The 21,968-nt window shown below is 45.5% G+C and overlaps 1 protein-coding gene across 1 annotated transcript in view; it reads left to right on the top strand.

Moving 5' to 3' along the window:
* MLH1 (mutL homolog 1) overlaps window positions 1-21,968 on the top strand; it is a 90,147-nt gene that overhangs the window by 62,451 nt on the left and 5,728 nt on the right. The window contains exon 14 of the mRNA XM_006077048.3: window positions 20,177-20,285. Coding sequence (XP_006077110.1) covers window positions 20,177-20,285 — 109 coding nt within the window. The remainder of the gene's footprint in view (window positions 1-20,176; window positions 20,286-21,968) is intronic.

Here is a 21,968-nt window from a genome sequence, read left to right as displayed (position 1 = left end):
AGATGCTAGTGGACCAGCTGCACCGCTACCTAGGCAGCGAGTGGGCGCTCGAGATCGTGAAGGCTTTTCATGAACAAAAATTCTTAGATTTAATGTCGGAAGATTTTATGAGTTTATTACATGTTGGATTTTTTTTTTAATGAAGCATAGTTGATTTACAGTGTTGTGCTAACTTCTGCTGTACAGCAAAGGGATTTGGTTATATATATATGTTCATTTTTTTTAATATTCTTTTCCATTGTGGTTTATCATAAAATACTGAATATAGTTTCTCTTTTCCAAAGGAGGACTTTGGTGCTTATCCATTCTGTATATAATAGCTCATGTTTACTCACCTCAGCCTATCACTCCACCCCTCCCCAGCCCCCTCCGTCTTGGCGATCACAAGCCTGTTCTCTGTATTCATGACTGTGCTTCACAGGTAGGTTCATTTGTGTCATATTTCAGATCCCACATGTAAGTAATACCATGAGTTATTTTTCTCTTTGCAGCTTACTTCACCGAGTATGATAATTTCTAGTTGCATCCGTGCTGCTGCACGTGGCATTACTTCATTCTTGTGTATGGCTGAGTAGTGTTCCATTTTGTGTGTCTTCTCTCTCCATTCATTTGTCGATAGATATTTGTTTCCATGTCTTGGCTATTGTAAATTGCGCTGCTGTGAACAAAAGGGTGCCATGTATCTTTCTGGATTAGAGTTTTGTGTGGATTTAGCTTCCCTGGTGGCTCAGATGGTAAGAAATCTGCCTGCAATTCAGGAGACCTGGGTTTGATCCCTGGGTGGGGAAGATCCCCTGGAGAAGGAAATGGCTCCCCACTCCACTATTCTTGCCTGGAGAATTCCATGGACAGAGAAGCCTGGTGGGCTGCAGTCCATGGGGTTGCAGAGAGTCGGACATGACTAAGCATGTATGCATACACTGATGCATTAAGTCTCCACTCTTGACCACTGGATGCAGAGTTGCTGGGTTCGGGGTTTGGCACACCTTGAAGGTAAGGTCCAGGATGTTTGTTAGAAGAGTCTGATATCTTGTTAACTTTCTGCCGGTCAGCCAATGATGTCCTTTGACTTCCAGCATAGATTGTACCCAATGAGGTACAATCTAAGCTTAGGTACATCTAAGTGTTGTCACAGGGTGACCTTGGATACCTCATTAACAAGCAGGGCTGCTACTGCCCACAGCCAGCTTGGCCATCCCAGGGCCGTAGAGTCCATTTGTTTTGGAAAGTAAGCCACAGGTCTCTGATCCATTCCCAGCTTTTGGGTCAGGATTCCTAGTGGCTAATCCTGACCTCTTCATGCACATATAGGGCAAAGGGCTTTTCCACATTTGCAAGCCCCACTGCTGGTGCTCTGCTAAACTAAGTCTTTAGAGTCTCAGAGGCCCTTTAGGTTACTGATGGTCCTTATTCTGTTGAAGGGGTTCCTTTCTCCTCCCTTTAGAGCCTCATATTGGGGTTTAGCTATAGGGCTGTCATTTAGAATCCAGATATGACAGAACCCAGCTGTCCCAAGAACACCTTGGAGTTGTTTCTTGGTGGTTGGAGATGGTATGCACTAATTGCTGTTTGATCTATGGCCAGGGTTTGTTTGCTCCTGGAGTCAAAACAAATCCTAAATATTGAACTCGTTGCCTTGAAATCTGAGCCTTGGTTGGAGAGACTTTTATCCACTTTTTGCCAGAAAATTTAGGACCCTGTCGGTATTTTGATCTGAATCACTACTTATCAGTGTCATCAACAGATTGTAGCAGAGTTCTCTTCTCAAGGCTCAGTTCCCTTAATTCTCTTGCTAATGCATTTCCAAAAAGATGGAGGCCTTCCTGGAAACCCTGGGGAAGCACTGTCCAGGCATATTGGTTAGCCCCCAGGATGTCAGGGTCCCTCCATTCAAAGGCAAAAAGGCGTTGAGAATCTGGATATTGGGGAATCCAGAAAAATTAATCCTTGAGGTCCAAAACAGAAATACTGGGTGTTCCCTCACAGTTGGGTGAGGAGGGTGTGTGGGTTTGGCGCCAGTGGGTAAATAGGGATGACTGCCTCATTCACTACTGCTAAGTCTTGTACCAACTGATACTGCCCAGTAGGCATCTGGACAGGAGGGATTGGGGTGTTGCAGGGGGATTGGCAGGATCTGATGAGTCATGTTTTAGGAATTTGCTGAGAAGTAGTTGGAGTCCCCTCAGGGCCTCAGGCTTCAGAGGATATTGTGTCTTCCAGGGGTGTTTTCCTCAGGCCTTAAATCTTGTTTTATTGGGGGAGCACATTTTTGCCCTTCCTGGCATTGAGGTATCCCAAACTACAGGATCTACTTGTCAAATTTCCTAAAGGATGTTGTGGGGGATATTTTGATGCCCACCAGGTGGGTCATCTGGGGTTGCTCACATACACATTCTCTGTTTGGATTCTTTATCTCCTTGGACTTCATCTTGTCCTAAGATTATGTAGCAGATCTCACCCGAGGAGGAGGACTGGGCATTCTGGCATGTACAGAAAGGAGTGAGTAATAACAACGGACCCGATGTTGCAGGCAAGGGGGAGACATAAATCACCTTACCTTTAGCTGGCCAAGTCAGAACAGAGCTAGTATCTCCAGTGTCCACAGGAAACTCTGTTTTCTTACCTGCCACATCGAAGAAGGCTCTCTGGAGTAAAGAGGGTGGATCAAGTGGGACATGGAACCAGCCAGGCACCTGAGCCTGTCAGTTGGGGTGTGGAATCGCTCACAGGGAACTGGGGCCAGTCAGGGTCACCCCTCTGGCGTCCCACAGGAGGATGCTCAGGACAGCCCCCCTCCCAGTGCCCCCCTTTCTGACAAAAGGCGTGACTGGTTCAGGCCCACGTGGTTTCTTGGTGGTGCGTCCAGCCTTCTCAGCCCTCCACAGTCCCCTTGAGGTGGTAGGTGAGTCGGAGCTGCCAAAAGCTGTTTTCTGCATTAGCCTCTTATCTTGATTGGCCTCCTCCATTAAGTCTAAGTTGTTATAGACCTTTACAGTGGGGTTTGGGCCCAGCCTCAAGTTTTTGTCATTTTCTCTGGATATCTGGAGTAGCCTGCATGATAAAATGCACAGCCAGTAGTGCCTCCCTTAAGACTCAGGGTCTGTATTGGTGTCCTTCCTGAGTGTCTCGTCACTGGTTCAGGAAGACTGCTGGGGTTTCATCTTTTTCCTATGTAACCTCTCAGGCCTTATAATAACTCACAGGCTTTGGCACACCTTTTCATTCCTTCTGATAGACAAGTAATGTAATGTCTCATCCTAGCCTGGCCTACATGATTGTCATAATTGGATTGCGGGGTCATGTTCTGGGGTTACATACACGTGCCCCCCTCTGCACCCCCCCTCCACCTGATGAAGTTGGTGGTGTGGATTGGTGGCCAATAGGCCATCTGCTATTTCCCTGGCCTTTTCCAGTATATGCTCCTTTTCATGCGGGATGCAGCAGTGGGCCAGAATAACCCTGATGTCCTGCTATGTGTGAGAGAAAGCCAACCCCAGCCTGAGAAATTTACCCCTAAACTTGTCAGGGTTCTCCGAGAACCTGGCAAACCTCTCCTTGCAGATTAACCCAGTTACTTTAAGATCTCTCTTTGGGATGTCCTCCAGGGGCCCCTTAAAGCACCCCAAAGTTAACTGGAAGTCAGAGTTTCATTTAGAATTTGCTATTTGAAAATTCTGTCAAAAAGTTTTAAAATACCCAGGCAGATAGGATCTTATGTTTCTGTGAAACAATCCTTACTCCTTGAGCTAAGGTGGGAAAAAATAAAAAGTCGATGTAGATCACTTAAAGGCACAGGGACTCAAACGATCTGTTATCAAAAGAGCATCCAGGACAGCTTTTGTTCTCCTATGAGAGAGACCAATCCAGTCTTACACCAGTCTGCTATTAATAAAATCCATGTACCTAGTTAAATGTAATCCACTTAGAAAATCCTGACCACATACAAAATTCTTTCTCATTGCCTCTCTTCTGCAAATCGTCTGCCACTTTCTGTAGCTATACGTTGTGTCGTGTTCTCTCCCCATTCAGAGAGCCAACTCCAGGACAAAAGCATCTTTTTTCCTTTAAACAAAATATGTTTCCACTCCCCAGACTTCCTTTTCTGAATACACACATCCTACTTTTCTTAAGCAACCATGAACTGACCCTTATGTTGGCATTCCATTGTTGCTGTTCAGTCACTAAGTAGTGTGCGACTCTCTGTGACCCCATGAACTGCAGCACTCCAGCTTCCCTGTCCTTCACTATCTCCCAGAATTTGCTCAGACTCCTGTCCATTCAGTCAGTGATGGCATCCAACCATCTCAACTTCTGTCATCCCCTTCTCCTCCTGCCCTCAATCTTTCCTAGCATCAAGTGGTCTTTCCCAGAGAGTCAGCTCTTTGCATCAGGTGGCCCAAGTATTGGAGCTTCAGCATCAGTCCTTCCAATGAATATTTGGGGTTTATTTCCTTTACGATTGACTAGTTTGATCTTCATGCTATTCTAGGGACTTTCAAGAGTCTTTTCCAGCACCACGATTTGAAAGCATCAGTTCTTTGGCACTCAGCTTTCTTTATGGTGCAACTCTCACATCCATACATGAATACATGACTATTGGAAAAACCATAGCTTCAACTATATGGATCTTTGTTGGCAACGTGATGTCTCTGCTTTCTAATATACTGTCTAGGTTTGTCATAACTATTCTTCCAAGGAGCAAGTGTCTTTTAATTTCGTGGCTGCAGTCACTGTCTGCATTGATTTTGGAGCCCAAGAAAATGAAATATGACATTGTTTTCACATTTTCCCCATCTATATGCCATGAAGTGATAGGACTGGATGCCATGATCTTTGTTTTTTGAATGTTGAGTTTTAATCCAGCTTTTTCACTCTCCTCTTTCACCTTCATCAAGAGACTTCTCTTCACTTGCTTCCATTAAAGTGGTATCTTATGCATATCTGAGGTTGCTGATATTTCTCTTGGCAATTTTGATTGCACCTTGGGATTCATCCAGCCTGGCATTTCACATGATGTACTTTGCATATATGTTAAATAAGCAGAGTGACAATATACAGCCTTGATGTACTCCTTTCCCAATTTTGAACTAGTCTGTTGTCCCATGTGCGGTTCTAACTGATGGTTCTTTACTTGCATACAGATTTCTCAGGAGGCAGGTAATGTGGTCTGGTATTCCCATCTCTTGAAGAATATTCCACAGTTGGTTGTGATCCACATAGTCAAAGGCTTTAGCATAGTCAGTGAAGCAGATGTTTTTCTGGAGTTCTCTTGCTTTTTCTGTGATCCAGTGGTTGTTGGTAATTTGATCTCTGGGTCTTCTGCCTTTTCTGAACCCAGCTTGTACATCTGGAAGTTTGCGGTTCACCTACTGTTGAAGCCTAGCTTGGAGGATTTTGAGCATAATCTTGCTGGCATGTGAAATGAGTGTAATTGTATGGTAATTTGAGAATTCTTTGGCATTGTCTTTCTTTGGGATTGGAATAAAGACTGACCTTTTCCAGTCCTGTACCCACTCTAGTGTTCTTGCCTGGAGAATCCCAGGCATGGGGGAGCCTGGTGGGCTGCCGTCTATGGGGTCGCACAGAGTCGGACACGACTGAAGCGACTTAGCAGCAGCAGCCACTGCTGTTTTCCAAATTTGCTGGCATACTGAGTGCAGCACTTTAGCAGCAGCATCTTTTAAGATTTGAAATAGCTCAGCTGGAATTCCATCAGCTTCACTAGCTTTGTTTGTAGTGATGCTTCCTAAGGCCCACTTGACTTCACACTCCAGGATGTCTGACTCTAGGTGAGTGATCACACCGTCGTGGTTATCTAGGTCATAAAGATCTTTTTTGTACAGTTCTTCTGTGTATTCTTGCCACCTTTTCTTAATCTCTTCTGCTTCTGTTAGGTCCTTGCTTTTTTTACCCTTTATTGTGCCTATCTTTGCATGAAATGTTCTCTTGATATCTCCAGTCTTCTTAAAGAGATCTCTAGTCTTTCCCATTCTGTTGTTTTCCTCTGTTTCTTTGCATTGTTTACTTAAGAAGGCTTTCTTTTCTTTCCTTGCTATTCTCTGCTACTCTGCATTCAGTTGGGTATTATCTTTCCCTTTCTCCTTTCCCTTTCATTTTTCTTCTTTTCTCAGCTTTTTGTAAGGCCTCCTCTGACAACCACTTAGCCTTCCTGCATTTCTTTTTCTTTGAATGGTTTTGGTCACCACCTCCTGTACAATGTTAATGAATCTCTGTCCATAGTTCTTCAGGCACTCTGTCTACCAGATCTAGTCCCTTGAATCTATTCATCACCTCCCCTTAATAATCATAAGGGATTTGATTTGGCCATACCTGAATGGCCTAGTGATTTTCCCAACTTTCTTCAATTTTAGCTGGAATTTTGCAAGAAGGAGCTGATGGTCTGAGCCACAGTCTGCACCAGGTCTTGTTTTTGCTGACTGTATAGAGAGAGCTTCATCTTCAGATGCAAAGAATATAATCAATCTGATGTCAGTATTGGCCATCTGGTCCATGTATAGAGTCATCTCTTGTGTTGTTGGAAGAGGGTCTTTGCTATGACCAGTGTGTTCTCTTGGCAAAACTGTTAGCCTTTGCCCTGCTTCATTTTGTACTTGAAGGCCGAACTTGCCTGTTACTCCAGGTGTCTTTTGACGTCCTACCTTTACATTCCAGTTGCATATGACTAAAAGGACATCTTTTGGTATTAGTTCTAGGATGTCTTGTAGGTCTTCACAGAATAATTAGACTTTAACTTCTTCAGCATTAGTGGTTAGGGCATAGACTTTGATTGTTGTGATGCTGAATGGTTTGCTTTAGAAATGAACCAAGATCATTCTGTCATTTTTGAGATTGCAACCAAGTACTGCATTTCAGACTTCTGGCCTGAAGAGTTCCATGGACTCTATAGTCCTTGGGGTTGCAGAGTCAGACATGACTGAGCGACTTTCACTTTTCATTCCTTCAAAGGGATTCTTGGCCATAGTAGTAGATATAATGGTCATCTGAATTAAATTCGCCCATTCCCGTCCATTTTAGTTCACTGATTCCTAAAATGTCGATATTCACTCTTGCCATCTCCTGTTTGACCACATCTAGTTTATTTTGATTCATGGACCTAACCTTCCAGGTCCCTGTGCAGTATTGTTCTTTGCAGCATCCAGATTTACTTTCACCACCAGACACATCCACAGCTGGACATCGTTGCCCCTTTGGCTCAGTCTCTTCATTCTTTCTATAGCTATTTCTCTGCTCTTCCCCAGTAGTATATTGGACACCAACCAGCCTCGGGGGTTCATCTTTCAGTGTCATCTTTTTGCCTTTTCATACTGTTCATGGGGTTCTCAAGACAAGAATACTGAAGTGGTTTGCCATTCCATAAATTGGTAGAAAACATTTCAGGGTGGCACCATACATCTTTAGTTTCTCACAAGATGAAAGTAGATAAATTTAGACCTAATTTTTAGCAATTAATGTTCCAGTATTTTATCTTATTTGAAACTGGATATTCAGTTAAATCCTATCGTTTAACTTATTTTTAAAAGTACCAAAATTTGGAGGGACTATTTTAGATGAAAGTTTTCAAAACATGATTAGTCCTATGGGGTTTACCAAAAAGTTCTTATCCCAGTTATCTTTACTTCAAAATTTAATCATATCAGGTTGTTTTCCCTGTTGACAGATTTTATAACAGAAACACTGGGTGCTTATTTCTAGTAACCCTCAGTTCAGTTCAGTTCAGTTGCTCAGTCGTGTCCGACTATTTGCAACCCCATGAATCGCAGCACGCCAGGCCTCCCTGTCCATCACCAACTCCCAGAGTTCACTCAGACTCAACGTCCATCGAGTCAGTGATGCCATCCAGCCATCTCATCCTCTCTAGTCCCCTTCTTCTCCTGCCCCCAATCCCTCCCAGCATCAGGATCTTTTCCAGTGAGTCAACTCTTCATATGAGGTGGCCGAAGTATTGGAGTTTCAGCTTCAGCATCAGTCCTTCCAGTGAATACCCAGGACTGATCTCCTTTAGGATGGACTGGTTGGATCTCCTTGCAGTCCAGGGGACTCTCACGAGTCTTCTCCAACACCACAGTTCAAAAGCATCAATTCTTCAGCGCTCAGCCTTCTTCACAGCCCAACTCTCACATCCATACATGACCACTGGAAAAACCATAGCCTTGACTAGACGGACCTTTGTTGGCAAAGTAATGTCTCTGCTTTTCAATCTGCTACCTAGGTTGGTCATAACTTTCCTTCCAAGGAGTAAGCGTCTTTTAATTTCATGGCTGCAGTCACCATCTACAGTGATTTTGGAGCCCCCAAAAATAAAGTCTGACACTGTTTCCACTGTTTCCCCATCTATTTCCCATGAAGTAATGGGACCAGATGCCATGATCTTCGTTTTCTGAATCTTGAGCTTTAAGCCAACTTTTTCACTCTCCTCTTTCACTTTCATCAAGAGGCTTTTTAGTTCCTCTTCACTTTAGCCATAAGGGTGGTGTCATCTGCATATCTGAGGTTATTGATATTTGTCCTGGCAGTCTTGATTCCAGCTTGTGCTTCTTCCAGCCCAGCATTTCTCATGATATACTCTGTGTATAAGTTAAATAAGCAGGGTGACAATATACAGCCTTTACGTACGCCTTTTCTTGTTTGGAACCAGTGTGTTCCATGTCCAGTTCTAACTGTTGCTTCCTGACCTGCATATAGGTTTCTCAAGAGGCAGGTCAGGTGGTCTGGTATTCCCATCACTTTCAGAATTTTCCACAGTTTATTGTGATCCAGACAGTCAAAGGCTTTGGCGCAGTGAAAGTGTTATACTTAACACTGATGTCTCTAAAGACAGGTCTGTATTGATTAAGCACACAGGTTTAAGCCAGACAAGCCAATTTCTATAGAACCAGAGATCTCATAGTTTTCCCGCTTGAATTGAAAATGCACCTCTCCTTTTTTCCCCTCAGTCTAGGGTCTACAGATCAATCCAGTACTTGCTGAGAGCACAGACAGAGCAATTACATTGCAGAGGGCAAGGAGAGAGATGCAGGCCCCTCCAGCTCAGGCAGGAGGGGAAAATGCAGGCTCCTATGTTTTCTTTCTGTTCTTTAAAGTTCTACCAAGTACCCCAGGGCTGCTGTCTCAGGGCATGTGGGCTGTGTTTGTATTTCAAGGCTTAAGTGCTCCACCAGGCCCACAGTGTCACACAGACTTGCAGAACAGCTGGACAGACAAAACTGCATCATAAAGGTAGCAATCACAAAACTTAAAGACACAAAAAGCTTTCAGGATAAAGGGGCCGGTAGTGTAGGAGGACTGAGGAAGAGGTAAAGGGAGGAGGGACAGAAAAGACTGAAAAACAGAGAGAGTGCTGTTTCTACCCACGCCCCTGCAGGTGTCTGTTCAGGCACCAAGCAGCACACTTCCGGAAAGGGCCAGTGAAGGAGGGGGCGCCCTGTCCGCTGCCCACCCAATGCTCTAGCCCAGAAACCAGCCCCTTGTCTGTGGGACTACGACCCAAAGGTGGGGCTCTGACCACGCAGTATATAGCATATATAGTGTATCGCATATAGCAGTCTGCAGCTGCAGCCTGTCCTCAGCAGGGCTTCTCTTGGGGGCAGGAAATAAAGGTGAGAATATTGGGACAGTCAGACTTGCAGCCACGACATGACCTGAGGGCGGAACCTCTGTCACTCTCCTGAATCTCCAGGGGGAGCCCTCTGGCCCGGGGTCTGTGTGGTGTGAGGCCAGCCTCTCCACCTCTGCTCGCCACCCGCCAGAGGAGCAGGTCTCAGGCTGAGAGGAGGGATGCTGTAGCTGCCCGACGTCCACTCTTGGGAGGGTAAGACAGAAGGAGAGGACAGAGAGAGAAGATTTCAGGAGAGGGAAAAGGACAAAGGCGGGGGGAGGCATTGCCTGAGTGAGGTACTGAGGCCCCCAGGGGCCAGGAAGGCAGTCTTAAAATGAGGTGATGCTGAAACAAGCAGTCAGGTGGCCACTTGTCACCCAGGGGCAGCTGCATCCCACGGTCCCAGAGGGGCCCATATCCTCTTCCCAGAAGGGGACGGGCCCCATGTTGGGCACTGCAGAATATGTTACCACCCAGGGTTCTTGGCCTCCTTGATAGAGGCCGGATGAAACATTCAGGCGTGGCCTTCTTGGGGCCCCTGCTGCAGTGGGGGTCAGGGGGACACAGACAAACAGGTTCCCTTGGGCGCCTCCCACTCACTTTCAATCTATGGGTATCCTTTGCCCCAAAGTGGGTCTCTTGTAGGCAGCCTGCTGTGTAGGCTCTGGTTTTTTAATCGCGTCTGCCACTCTGTGTCTTCTGATTGGAGCATTTAGTTTATCAGCTTTTAAGGGAATTCTTGGTAGATATGTATTTATTGCCATTTTAACCTTGTTTTCCCAGTTGGTTATGGATTTCTTCTTTGTCCTGTTTTTCCTGTTGTGGTTTGATGGTTTTCTTCTGTATTATGCTTGTGTTCTCTTCTTGGTTTGTGAATCTGGTTTGTGGTTATCATGCTTTTCAAGTGTTAACCGCATCCTATATCTGCTTGTCTTAGGCTGGGAGTCAAGCACATTCTAGGAAATGAACAAATATATATACGTTTTCTTTCCTCCCTCACATTTTATGATTTTGATGTCCTTTTTTGCATCCTTAATGCTCATCCTTTTGGTGTTTTTACAGTGGTAATTATTGATACTGACCAGGGTTCTTGGCCTTCCTTAATCAGTGGAAATTGACTGGAGGCCAGATAAGAAATTCAGGTATAAGGCTTTATTCGGGCTTCTGCGTCGGCTGCAGGAGTGAGTGGAAACAGATAACATGTTCACATGTTCCCCAGGTGGGGCACAAGCTTGTTCCTTATATGGGGTGAGGGTAGGGGTGTGTTCAGTGGGGGGGGGGGGGCTTAGGTGGTCTTGCCCCCCATCTCTGGTGGTGTTGAGTGCAGCAGGGGCATGCACAGTACTTGCTTTGGCTTGGGACACCCAGGTTTCGTTCTTGGCTCTTCAGAAATGACATCTTTTTTTTTCTCTTTTTGCCTTTTTTGTATCGTTTGGTCCCGAATTTGTCCCAACTGTACACACACAGGGTTGTTTTTAGTCCCACCTATTTTGTAGCTTGAGAGGCGTGTCCAGGGCCAAGCTTTGCAACACTGCGGCAACAGCTCCCAGGTCCCAGGCCTGTCTCATGACTTTCACAGATGGCGTTTTATTTTTTTGTTTTTAATCTGTATACTGGCTTATTTAGGTGATTTGCTTTCCAATTGTGAATTTCTATTTTTTATAGATTCTTGCTTTTCTATTTAGAGAAGAACTTTCTATATTTTGGGCTTCCCTAGTGGCTCAGATGGTAAAGAGTCTGCCCACAGTGCAGGATACCTGGGTTCGATCCCTGGGTCAGGGAGATCCCTTGGAGAAGGGAATAGCAGCCTTCTCCAGTATTCCTGCCTGGAGAATCCCATAGACAGAGAAGCCTGCCGGGCTACAGTCCATGAGGTTGCACGGAGTCAGACATGACTGAACGACTAACACTTTCAATATTTCTTTCAGGATATATTTAACATTGCTATGTTCTTTTAGTTTCTGGTTGTCTGAGAAATTGTCTTTCCTAGTCTAAATGATAATTCTTTTGGGTAGAGTGTCTTAGGTTGCAGATTTTTCCCTTTCAAGACTTTGAATATATCTTGCCATTCCCTTCTGACCTGCAGCTTTTCTGGCTGGAACTATCAGAAATCAGCCGCCAGCTTTATAGGGGTCCTTGCTGCCTTTGGTTTTCTCTTTCTACCTTTGTAATCTTCGTTTTTAACTTTTGCCATTTTTCAAAGAGTGTGTCTTAAGTTTACCTCGTTTGAGAGCGTCTGTGCTTCCTGTACCTTAGTATCTGTTTCCTTCTTTTAGGTTTGGGAAGTTTTCAGCCATAATTTCTTCAAAAACATTTTCAATCTCCTCTTCTCTTTCTTCCCCTTCTGGAATCCCTATTATACATAGGTTGGCACGCCTTTTAGTGTCCCATAGGTTTCTCATGGGCTTCCTAGGTGGCGCCAGTGGTAAAGAATCCCCCTGCCAGTGCGGGAGATGCAAGAGGCGCGGGTCTGGTCCTTGGGTTGGAAAGGTAGGAAATTCTTGCCAGGAAACTTGCGTGGACAGAGGAGCCTGGCGGGCTACAGTCCATGGGGTTACAAAGAGTCAGACACGACTGAGCGCGCACGCACTAGAATCTACCAGGCTTCTTGTATTTGGCTTTCTGTCTGCTGTCCTGAGTGGGTAATTTCCGTTATTCCAATTTTCCAGGTCACTTATTCATTCTCGTGCATTACTTATTGTGCTATTTGTTGCCTTTAGTTCATGAGCTTTCTAACTTTTTCTTAGCTCCTCTCCATAGTTTCTAGTTCCTTTTTATAATGTTCTTCATTTCTGTTGACTGATGTGGTTGTTCTGTTGCTGCATTATGTCCACCTCTTTGCACACCCATGGACCGCAGCATGCCAGGCCTCCCTGTCCCTCACCATCTCTTGGAGTTTTCACATGCACACTCATGTCCATTGAATCAGCGATGCCATCCAACCATCTCATCCTCTGTCCCCTTTTCTTCTTCTGCCTTCAGTCTTTCCCAGCATCAGAGTCTTTTCCAGTGAGTCAGCTCTTCGCATCAGGTGGCCAAAGTATCGGAGCTTCAGCATCAGTCCTTCCAGAAGAGTATTCAGGGTTGATTTCTTTTAGGATTAACTGGCTTGATGTCCTTGCAGTCCAAGGGACTCTCACGAGTCTGTTCCAGCACTACAGTTTGAAAGCATCAATTTTTCATCACTCTGCATTCTTCATCGTCCAGCTCTCACATTCGTACATGACAGCTGGAAAGATTATAGCCTGGATTATATGGGCCTTTGTTGGCAAAGTGGTATCTTTGCTTTTTAACACACTGTCTAGGTTTGTCATAACTTTCCTGCCGGGAAGCAGGTGTCTTCCAGGTTCATGGCTGCGGTCACCATCCACAGTGATTTTAAAGCCCAGGAAGAGGAAATCTGTCAGTGCTTCCTTTTCCCCTTCTGTTTGCCATGAAGTGATGGGACTGGATGCCATGATCTTAGTTTTAACACTGAGTTTTAAGACGCTTCTTTCACTCTTCTCCTTCACCCTCATCAAGTGGTTCTGTAGTTCCTCTTCACTTTCTTCCATTAGAGTGGTATCATCTGCATATCTGAGGTTGTTAATATTTCTCCGGGCAGTCTTGATTCCAGATTGTAACTCATCCAGTCCGGCATTTTGTATGACGTGCTCTGTGTATAAGTTAAACAAACAGCCTTGTCGTACTCCTTTCTCAATCCTGAACCAGTCAGTTGTTCCATACAGGGTTCTAACTGTTGCTTCTTGACCCACATACACGTTTCTCAGGAGATAGGTAAGATGGTCTGGTATTCCCATCTCTTTAAGAGTTTTCCACAGTTTGTTATGATCTATACAGTCAAAGGCTCCAGTGTAGTCTATGAAGCAGATGTTTTTCTGGAATTCCCTTGCTTTCTCTATGATCCAGCGAATTTTGGCAGTTTGATCTCTGGTTCCTCTGCCTTTTCAAATTCAGCTTGAACATCTGGATGCTCTCGGTTCACATACTGCTGAAGGCTAGCTCAGAGGATCTTGAACATTACCTTACTAGCATGGGAGATGAGTGCCATTGCCTGGTGGTGTGAACATTCTTCAGTTCTGCCCTTCTTGGGAATTGGGATGAGGATTCACCGTTTCCAGTCCTGTGGCCACTGCTGAGTTTTCCAAATTTGCTGGCGTATTGAGTGCAGCACTTTCACAGCATCATCTTTTAGGATTTGAAATGGCTCAGCTGGAATTCCATCACCTCCACTAGCTTTGTTCATAGTAATGCTTCCTAAGGCCCACTTGACTTCACACTCCAGGATGTCTGGCTCTGAGTGAGAGACTACACCACCATGGTTATCAGGGTCATTAAGATCTTTTTTGTACAGTTCTTCTGTGTATTATTTCCATCTCTTCTTGATCTCTTCTGCTTCTGTTAGATCTTCACCATTTCTCTCCTTTATTGTGCCTATCTTTGGATGGAATGTTCCTTTGATATTTCCCGTTTTCTCAGAGAGATCTCTAGTCTTAGCCTATCTGTTGCTTTCCTCTATTTCTTTGCATTGTTCATTGAGGAAGGCCTTCTTGTCTCTCCCTGCTATTCCCTGGAACTCTGCATTTAGTTGGGGGCACCTTTCCCTTTCTCCCTTGCTTTTTGCTTTTCTTTTCTCAGCTATTTGTAAAGCCACCTCAGATAACACTTGGCCTTCTTGCATCTCTTTGGGATGGTTTTATTCACTGCCTCCTGTACAGTATTACAGACCTCTCTCCATGATTCCTCAGGTGCTCTGTTTACTAGGTCTAATCCCTTGAATCTATTCTGTATTCATTACCTCCCCTGTATATTCATAGGGGATTTAAGTCATACCTGACTGGCCTAGTGGTTTTCCCTGCCTTTTTTTAGTTTAAGTCTGAATTTTGCTATGAGGAGCTGATGATCTGAGCCACAGTCAGCTCCAGGTCTTGTTTCTGCTGGCTGTATACAGCTTCTCCATCTTTGGCTACAAAGAATGTAATCAATCTGATCTCAGTACTGATCATTTGGTGATGTCCATGTGTAAAGTCGTCTCATGTTTTGTTGAAAAAGGGTGTTTGCTTTTACCAGTGTATTCTCTTGGCAGAATTCTCTTGGTCTTTACTCTGCTTCATTTTGTACTCCAAGGCCAAACTTGTCTGTTACTCCAGGTATCTCTTGACTTCCTACTTTTGAATTCCTGTCCCTTGTGCTGAATAGGATTTTTTTTTTTTTTTGGTATTCTAGGTTTTCTAGGTCTTCATAGAACTGATCAACTTCAGCTTCTTCAGCATTGGTGGTTGGGGCACAGACTTGGATTACTGTGATTTTGAATGGTTTGCCTTGGACATGAACTGAGACCATTCTGTCATTTTTAAGGTTGCACCCAAGTACTGTATTTTGGACTCGTTTGTTGACTCTTGAGGGCTATTCCGTTTCTTCTAAGGGATTCCAGCCCACAGCAGTAGATATAACGGTCGTCTGAATTAAATTCTCCCATCCCCGTCCATTTTATTTCACTGATTTCTAACGTATCGGTGTTTACTCTTGCCATCTCCTGTTCAGCCACATCCAATGTACCTTGATTCATGGACCTAATATTCCAGTTTCCTCTGTGGTTCTGTTCTTCACAGCATCTGACTTTACTTTCGTCACCAGACACACCCACAGCTGAGCATCGTTTCCTCTCTGGCCCGCCGTTCATTCTTTTTGGAGCTATTGGTAATTGTCCTCTGCTCCTCCCCAGTAGCATACTGGACACCTTCTGACCTGGGGGCTCATCTTTCAGTGTCAAATCTTTTTGCCTTTTTACACACTTCATGGGGTTGTCCCTGCTAGTGTGTTGGAGTGGATCGCCATTCCCTCCTCCAGGGGACCACGTTTTGTTAGAAGTCTGCACTGTGACACACGGCACGGCTCACAGCTTCACTGAGTTACACAAGCCCTTCTGCCATGACAAGGCGGTGATCCTTGAAGGAGATTTCTGTCAATAACCTTTCTTAATTCCTTGAGTGTTTTCATTATCTCCATTTTGAAATCTGTGTCTGTTAGGTCTGTTTCATTGTTTGTTCTTTCTGGGGAATTCTCTTCATCGTTTAACTGGGAGTGGTTTCTCTGCTTCTTCATCCTCTTGCTCTGAGTTAAGGAGGAACGGTTGTCTCTGTTGGAGCGGGAGTCTTGGGGGCTGTTTCTATGTGGGCGTGTCCCATGTAGCTTGTGCGGGTTTAATATAATGTGAGGGCTGTTTTTATTTTCATGTGTTTGGCTGCGCTGGGTCCTAGGTGTGGTGTGCAGGATCTTCAGTTGTAGCAGGTGGGGTCTAGTTCCCTGACCAGGGAGTGAACCGGGCCCCTGCACTCTGGAGTGCTGAGCCTTAACTACTGGACCAGCAGGGAAGTCCTGTGGGGGCTGTTCTCAGTGTGTGCCTGTTGGCTCTTTGGTCAGCATGTGCTGGGTGTCCTCTTGATGCAGGGGGTGTGCAGATACGGTGGCCGGTGCCAGGTAGTGGGTTTTTCAGTGGCAGTGGTGGCCCCCCCGCAGCCCAGAAGCTTTGTGATGGGAGTGGAGGCAGCACGTGGGGGTTGGGGGCAGGCGGCGGCGAGTGACCGCTCCCGCTCCCAGAGCTTGTCCCGCCACCCGCACCCTCACGCAGGAAGAAAGGCTGTGATGGTGGGGCCTCCCCTCCCCGTGCGCCCCCCACAGTGGTGCCTGTGGGAAGCTCAGGCTTCTTCCTCAGAGCCCATCGGGTGTGGCCACACCAGACTGCAGCCCCCCTGGCCCTGTCCTCTCCCCAGGCCCGCTCTCGGGAGTGCAGAGCCGTGGCACTGACCGTCTGAGCAGGCCTGGCCGTGCTGAGCGCCACAGACCAGACTGTGTTCCTCTCTGAGGCTCTGAGGCTCCCCCTCCGTCCTGGCCGATCTCCCTGCTGGTGAGGGGACTTGCCAGCATGCAGGACCTTTCCTCTTTCGCAGCTCCCTCCCTGTGGCACAGGTCCAGTCTCATTCCTTTCTTGCTTTTTTTTTTGTCCCTCTCGGTTACATGGAGATTTTCTTGCCCTTTCAGAGGTCTGAGGTCTTGTGCCAGCATTTAGTAGGTACTCTGTGAGAATCCTTCCACATCTAGATGTATCTTGGATGCACCTGGATTTTTCAGTGGCAGCGGTGGCCCCACTGGCAGCGGGTGGCGGGACAAGCCCCGGAGCGGTCACTAGTCGCCCCCCGCCCCCCGCCCGCGCCCGGCTGCAGGAGCAGTCTCAAGCTGCGGGCTACCGCTCCCAGCCTCCAGGGGCACTCATGTGCTGCCTCCACTCCATCACAAAGCTGCTGGGCTGCGCGGGAGCCACCACTTCCACCTTGTGGAAGGAGGTATGCTTTGTGTCCTGGTGTTCCGCCACTCTGAATGGCTCCTATATTACACAGGGACCTTTTTATGTAGCGAATTCCTTCTCACTCTGGGATAATTAAATCATTGCTCTTTTGTTAGCTCCTAAAATGCTTACATGTAAATCTCTTGTCCACCTGGGATTTAGTTTTGGCATATGGTGTTATATTCATAGTTTCTATGTGTCTGATTGTTCCATATTACATTGTTAACTCTCAATTTGTTTGAATTTGTCCAGTATTTTTTGCTCATAATTCTTTCCCTCAGACCTTTGATGGTGTATGGACCTACTTCCTCTTTGAGTGGGGCCGTGGATGGGAAGCTTTTTGTTTTGTCGAATCCATCTTTATTTTGGTAAGTTTCTTTGCTGGGTTTAAAATTTCAGAGTTGCAGTTACTTTCTCTAAGCGCATTGAAGGTGTTAGTCTGCCAATCGTTGGCTCCTTCTATTGTGAAAATTCAAGTGTCAGTCTTTTTTTTTTGGCCTCGCGGTGCAGCTTGCAGAGATCTAGGGATTGAACTGGCGCCCTTGGCCATGAAAGTTTGGAGTCCTAACCACTGGACTGCCAGAGAATTCCTTGTCAGTCCTGTGTTCTCTTACTTTGTGGTGATCTCTCTCTGTCTCTGAGTGCTTTTAGGGTCTCTTTTCTTTGGTATTCTGTTTCTCTCAGGTGTAGATTTTGTTGGGCTTCCTGGAGCTGAGGCTTGGTATCATTCATCACTTTTGGGACCTTCTCTGATACTTTGTCTTGAGAGTCTTCAGTTACTGTCTCTCCCTGTTTCCCAGCCCTTCTGCAATTTTAATTGCATATTTATTTTCCTCCACATTGCATAAGCTTTCCTGTTTTCATGTCGTCAGTCTGTGCTCCTGATAGTTCTACCTTTTAACGGCCTTGCCAACTTTGTCCACTCTGTTCAGTTGATCTTGATTTTTATTTTTAAAGATTCATTTATTTTTGCTTTTTGACTGTGGTGGATCTCTGTCGCTGCACATGCGCTTTCTGTAGCTGTGGGGAGTGGGAGTGAGCGGTGTGCAGGTTCTCGTGGTGGTTTCTCTTGCTGCACGGCGGCGCAGGCTCAGGGCGCGCAGGCGTCGGTACCTGCGCCATGTGAGCTCAGTGGTGGCGGTGCAGGGGCTTGGTTGCTCCGAGGCACGTGGGATCTTCCTGGACCAGGGATCAGACTGGCGTATTTGATTGCATTGCAAGGTGGATTCTCAACTACTGGATCACCAGGGAAACCTGGATCTTGATTTTTAATTTCAATTCTTGTGTTTTTTATTTTTAGACATTTTTTTTTTGGAAATCTCCTTGATCATTTTTTAATATGAACTTTTAAAAATTAATTCTGATTTTAATTGTTAAGGTTGAGTCAAAATAAATCATTTTCCTCATTGTTTACCATGAAATTTTTACCCTCATCCATTAGTATATTAAAATACAAAAGACCTTGTGTCACATGACCTTGCCAAGGGTGCAGATAAAGACAGTTCTACTTTTTTTCCTTTCATATTTTTACACTGTTTGCTTTCCTTGCCTCACTACAGTGTTTAGAACCCACTATACAATGTCAAGTAGAATGAGTGAGTATGGGAGTTATCTTTTTCTGTATTGTGGAAAGAATGCATTTACTGTTTCACCATTAAACATGATGCTAGTTGGAGGTTTTTCATTGATAGGTTTTTCAGATTAAGGAAGTTATTTTCTATTCCTAGTTTGCTGAGGGATTTTTTTTTTTTTTGACTGCACCGCACAGCATGTGGGATCTTAATTCCCCAACCAGGGATTAAACCTGCACCCCCTGTGTTGGAAGTGTGGAGTCTTAACCACTGGATTCCCAGTGTTAAGACAGTCTCTGAGAGTTTTTATTTAAAAATTGTTGTTGTCAAATACTCTTTCTGTGTCTGTTAAAATGATTATTTTTTCTCATTTATTCTGTATGGTGAGATTTTCCAAATGCTAAATCACCCTACATTCTTGGCCTAATCTCTTCTTGATTATGTTATTCTTTTTTTCATATTGCTGAACTTAATTTGCTAATTTTTTGTTAAGAATTTTTGTATCTGTGACCCACAAGGATATTGGTCTCAAATTTTCTTTTTTTAATGTTTTCTCATATTAGGGTTAGGATAGGGTTATGCTAGCCTTGTAAAGTAGGAATTACTGTCTTCCTTTATTTTTTGAAAGTTTATGTAGAATGTTGTTTCTGTTTTTCTTCCTATTTTTTAAGTTAATTTACAGTATTGTTAGTTTCAGGTGTACAGCAAAGTGATTGTTACACATACACATCCTTTTTCAGATTGTTTTCTGTTCTAGGTTATTACAAGATATTGAAGATAGCTCCTTGAGCTATAGATTAGGTCCTTGTTTATATCTGTTAATCCCATACTCCTAATAAATCCCTCCCGACCCACTTTCCATAAAGCGGGTAACCATAAATTTTTTTTCTATGTCTGAGTCCTTCTATTTTGTAGAAGTTCATTTGTATTATTTTCTAGATTCCACATATAGGTGAAATGAATTGTTTTTCCTTGATCATTGTGATAGTCTGCGACTCTGTGTTTTAATACCTCTTAAGCACACTGTGCATGCTTACTGTTTTATGATCTTTACTGGAATTTTCGATCTTTAAAACTTGGCAGATACTGACTTTGTGATTTCTTCTGGGTTCTAATTCTTGGTGCCTAGTTTTGACCACAGAGGTCCTGGTTCTTTACCTGTGAGGAATTATTTGAAGTCTGAATTGAAGATGAATTTCTCCAGAGAGAATTTGCATTTGATTCTAGGAGGGACCTGGAGGAACAGTCAGCCCTGGAATCAGTTTAAATTAAAACTTCCATAGGCTTTTCAGGCAGCCTGCTTAGCATGAATCCTGGCTGCAGAAGGGGGCACGTGACTCCTGTCACAGTCCCCATCTCACCCCATTCCTAGGCTTTTCAGAGTCTGCACAAACTGAAGTTCATGAATCCTGCAGTTCCTCTGCTGTCTTAGTTTATAAAAGGTTTCAGAGCGCTTGTTACTTCTCTGGCTTCCTGCTTTAATCTTTTGGCAATTTCTTGTTGGATTTTGAAAGATTAATTCTATCTTGTTCCTTCTTTGCGTGCGTTTTCAGCAGTTTTCCATGTTTCTAGCTCTGGTGCTTGGTGCTCTGAGGTGCAGGGAGGTGTTTGGGGGCCGCTCCTGACCTGTGTCTTGTTTTCCAGCTCTCCGGGAGATGCTGCATAACCACTCCTTTGTGGGCTGCGTGAATCCTCAGTGGGCCTTGGCACAGCATCAGACCAAGTTATACCTTCTCAACACCACCAGACTTAGGTAAATCGGTGAAAACAAGAGAAACGCAGAGCTGCTAGGACGGTGGTCCTGGAGACAGAGGCAGGAGAAGCTGGGGAGAGCAAGGTGACAGTCAGAAAGGGTCCAGCTTCAGAGGCAGACACGTGTGGTTTCTCACCCAGGCTCAACATTTACCATTTATGTGACCATGGACAAGTCACTCTGATAACTGAGTCTCGGATTTCTCTTCTGTAAAAGTGGGGTATCACTATTAATTCACAGGGTTTTGTGAAGGTAAGATGACGTGCTCTGAGCTGGCTGTTGAGAGCTTGGAGCTGGTGGGGTATTCCAGCCTGTGTGGTGTACAGCAGGGGCTGCGGGCTGCTCTGCAACACCAGCTCTCAGCTGCTCAAATCCAACTGATTGGATTTAAAGCTGGGATCAGGTCCTGTGATGCAGGGGCCGATTGAATTCAAGTGGTGGGGGAGGGAGGGCTGAGCGCCTGGGAGACTTTGAGGGAGAAACCCCCCTCTGTATCAGGGCCCCCCCGCTGACACAGTGAGGAGGGAGATCACTTGGGCCTCCGCCTCCGAGGGCCTCCAGGGCAGGGAAGGGAGGCAGGGGAGGGGTGAGAGGGCCTGACACCTCCTCTCCTTTCAGCTTTGGGATGGAGCCAGGGCCTGTTCCAGCCCTGAAGAGCCAGTGGGGTCCAGGAGCACGGGATGGGCCAACTCGGCAGCGCCCTTTGCCCAGCATGCAGCTGGTGACATTTATGGTTGTTTCCAGGGATCTTGGAGGATGAGCTCCTGTTGAGTCTAGAACCTCTATTAAATATGGTCTCGAATCGGTAGTTCAGGGGGGTGGTGCTGCCACCCTCCATCGCCAGACACCGTCACTTGGCCATCGTGGGACTCAGTCCTGCTGAGATCCCACGTGACCTCCTGGAGCTAGGACTGCCCCACCGGGGAGCTTACTGCCGGCACACCTGGCCTTGGGTGCTGGTGACTCCTTCCTCCTAGGCTCAGAAACCCTTAGTGAGCTCAGCTCAGGGCCACTGTCTGTCCTGAGAAGCCGTGGGCTCGCCCAGTGAGCTCTTACTGGTTATGGGGATCCTACTCCCTTTGTTTTTTCTTTGCCAGGAAATCTAACTGCATGATTTCCAAGATCCCAAATCACAATCGTTTCAGTTCTTTGATTTCATGATTACAAACCTAGGCCAGTCCTAGAATCCTAGCTGCTAATAAATGGGAACAGTTTCCAGCGAGCATGTGAACCGCTGAGAGCGGGTTTTAGACTTGCCTTCTTCCCTCCCCACTGACGGCCTCTGACTTGGGGCCAGCCAGCGGCTCTCCGGGTACCTCCGTGTCCCTGCTGCCGTGCTTTGTCTACTTTGATAACCAAGTCTTTAAACAAGACCTGTGTGGTGCAGATTTCTTTCATAACTATGGAGTACAGTCATTTCAATTCTGTGTTTCTGCAGGTAGGTCAGTATATTGTACACTTCACAGCTGCCTAAACCATCCCCCATGCAGCCCGAGCCTGTCCACTGCTGACCACACGGGAAGTCCCTTGCCCTCCCCATACAGCCCATATTTCTAGATGGTGGGTTGTAAAAGAAATGGTTTATACGATTCTTTGCCAGTGGGGAATAGTGAGCAAACCTGCTTAACTTTGTCACCACTGGGTGTCAGAACCTTTTACCGCGCCAGGAAGGTGGGGACAGCG

The sequence above is a fragment of the Bubalus bubalis genome, chromosome 21, assembly GCF_019923935.1.
Source record: "Bubalus bubalis isolate 160015118507 breed Murrah chromosome 21, NDDB_SH_1, whole genome shotgun sequence".
NCBI classification, from domain to species: Eukaryota; Metazoa; Chordata; class Mammalia; order Artiodactyla; family Bovidae; genus Bubalus; species Bubalus bubalis.
Note: the sequence above shows the minus strand (reverse complement) of the source record. Positions and strands in the feature narration are given on the sequence as shown.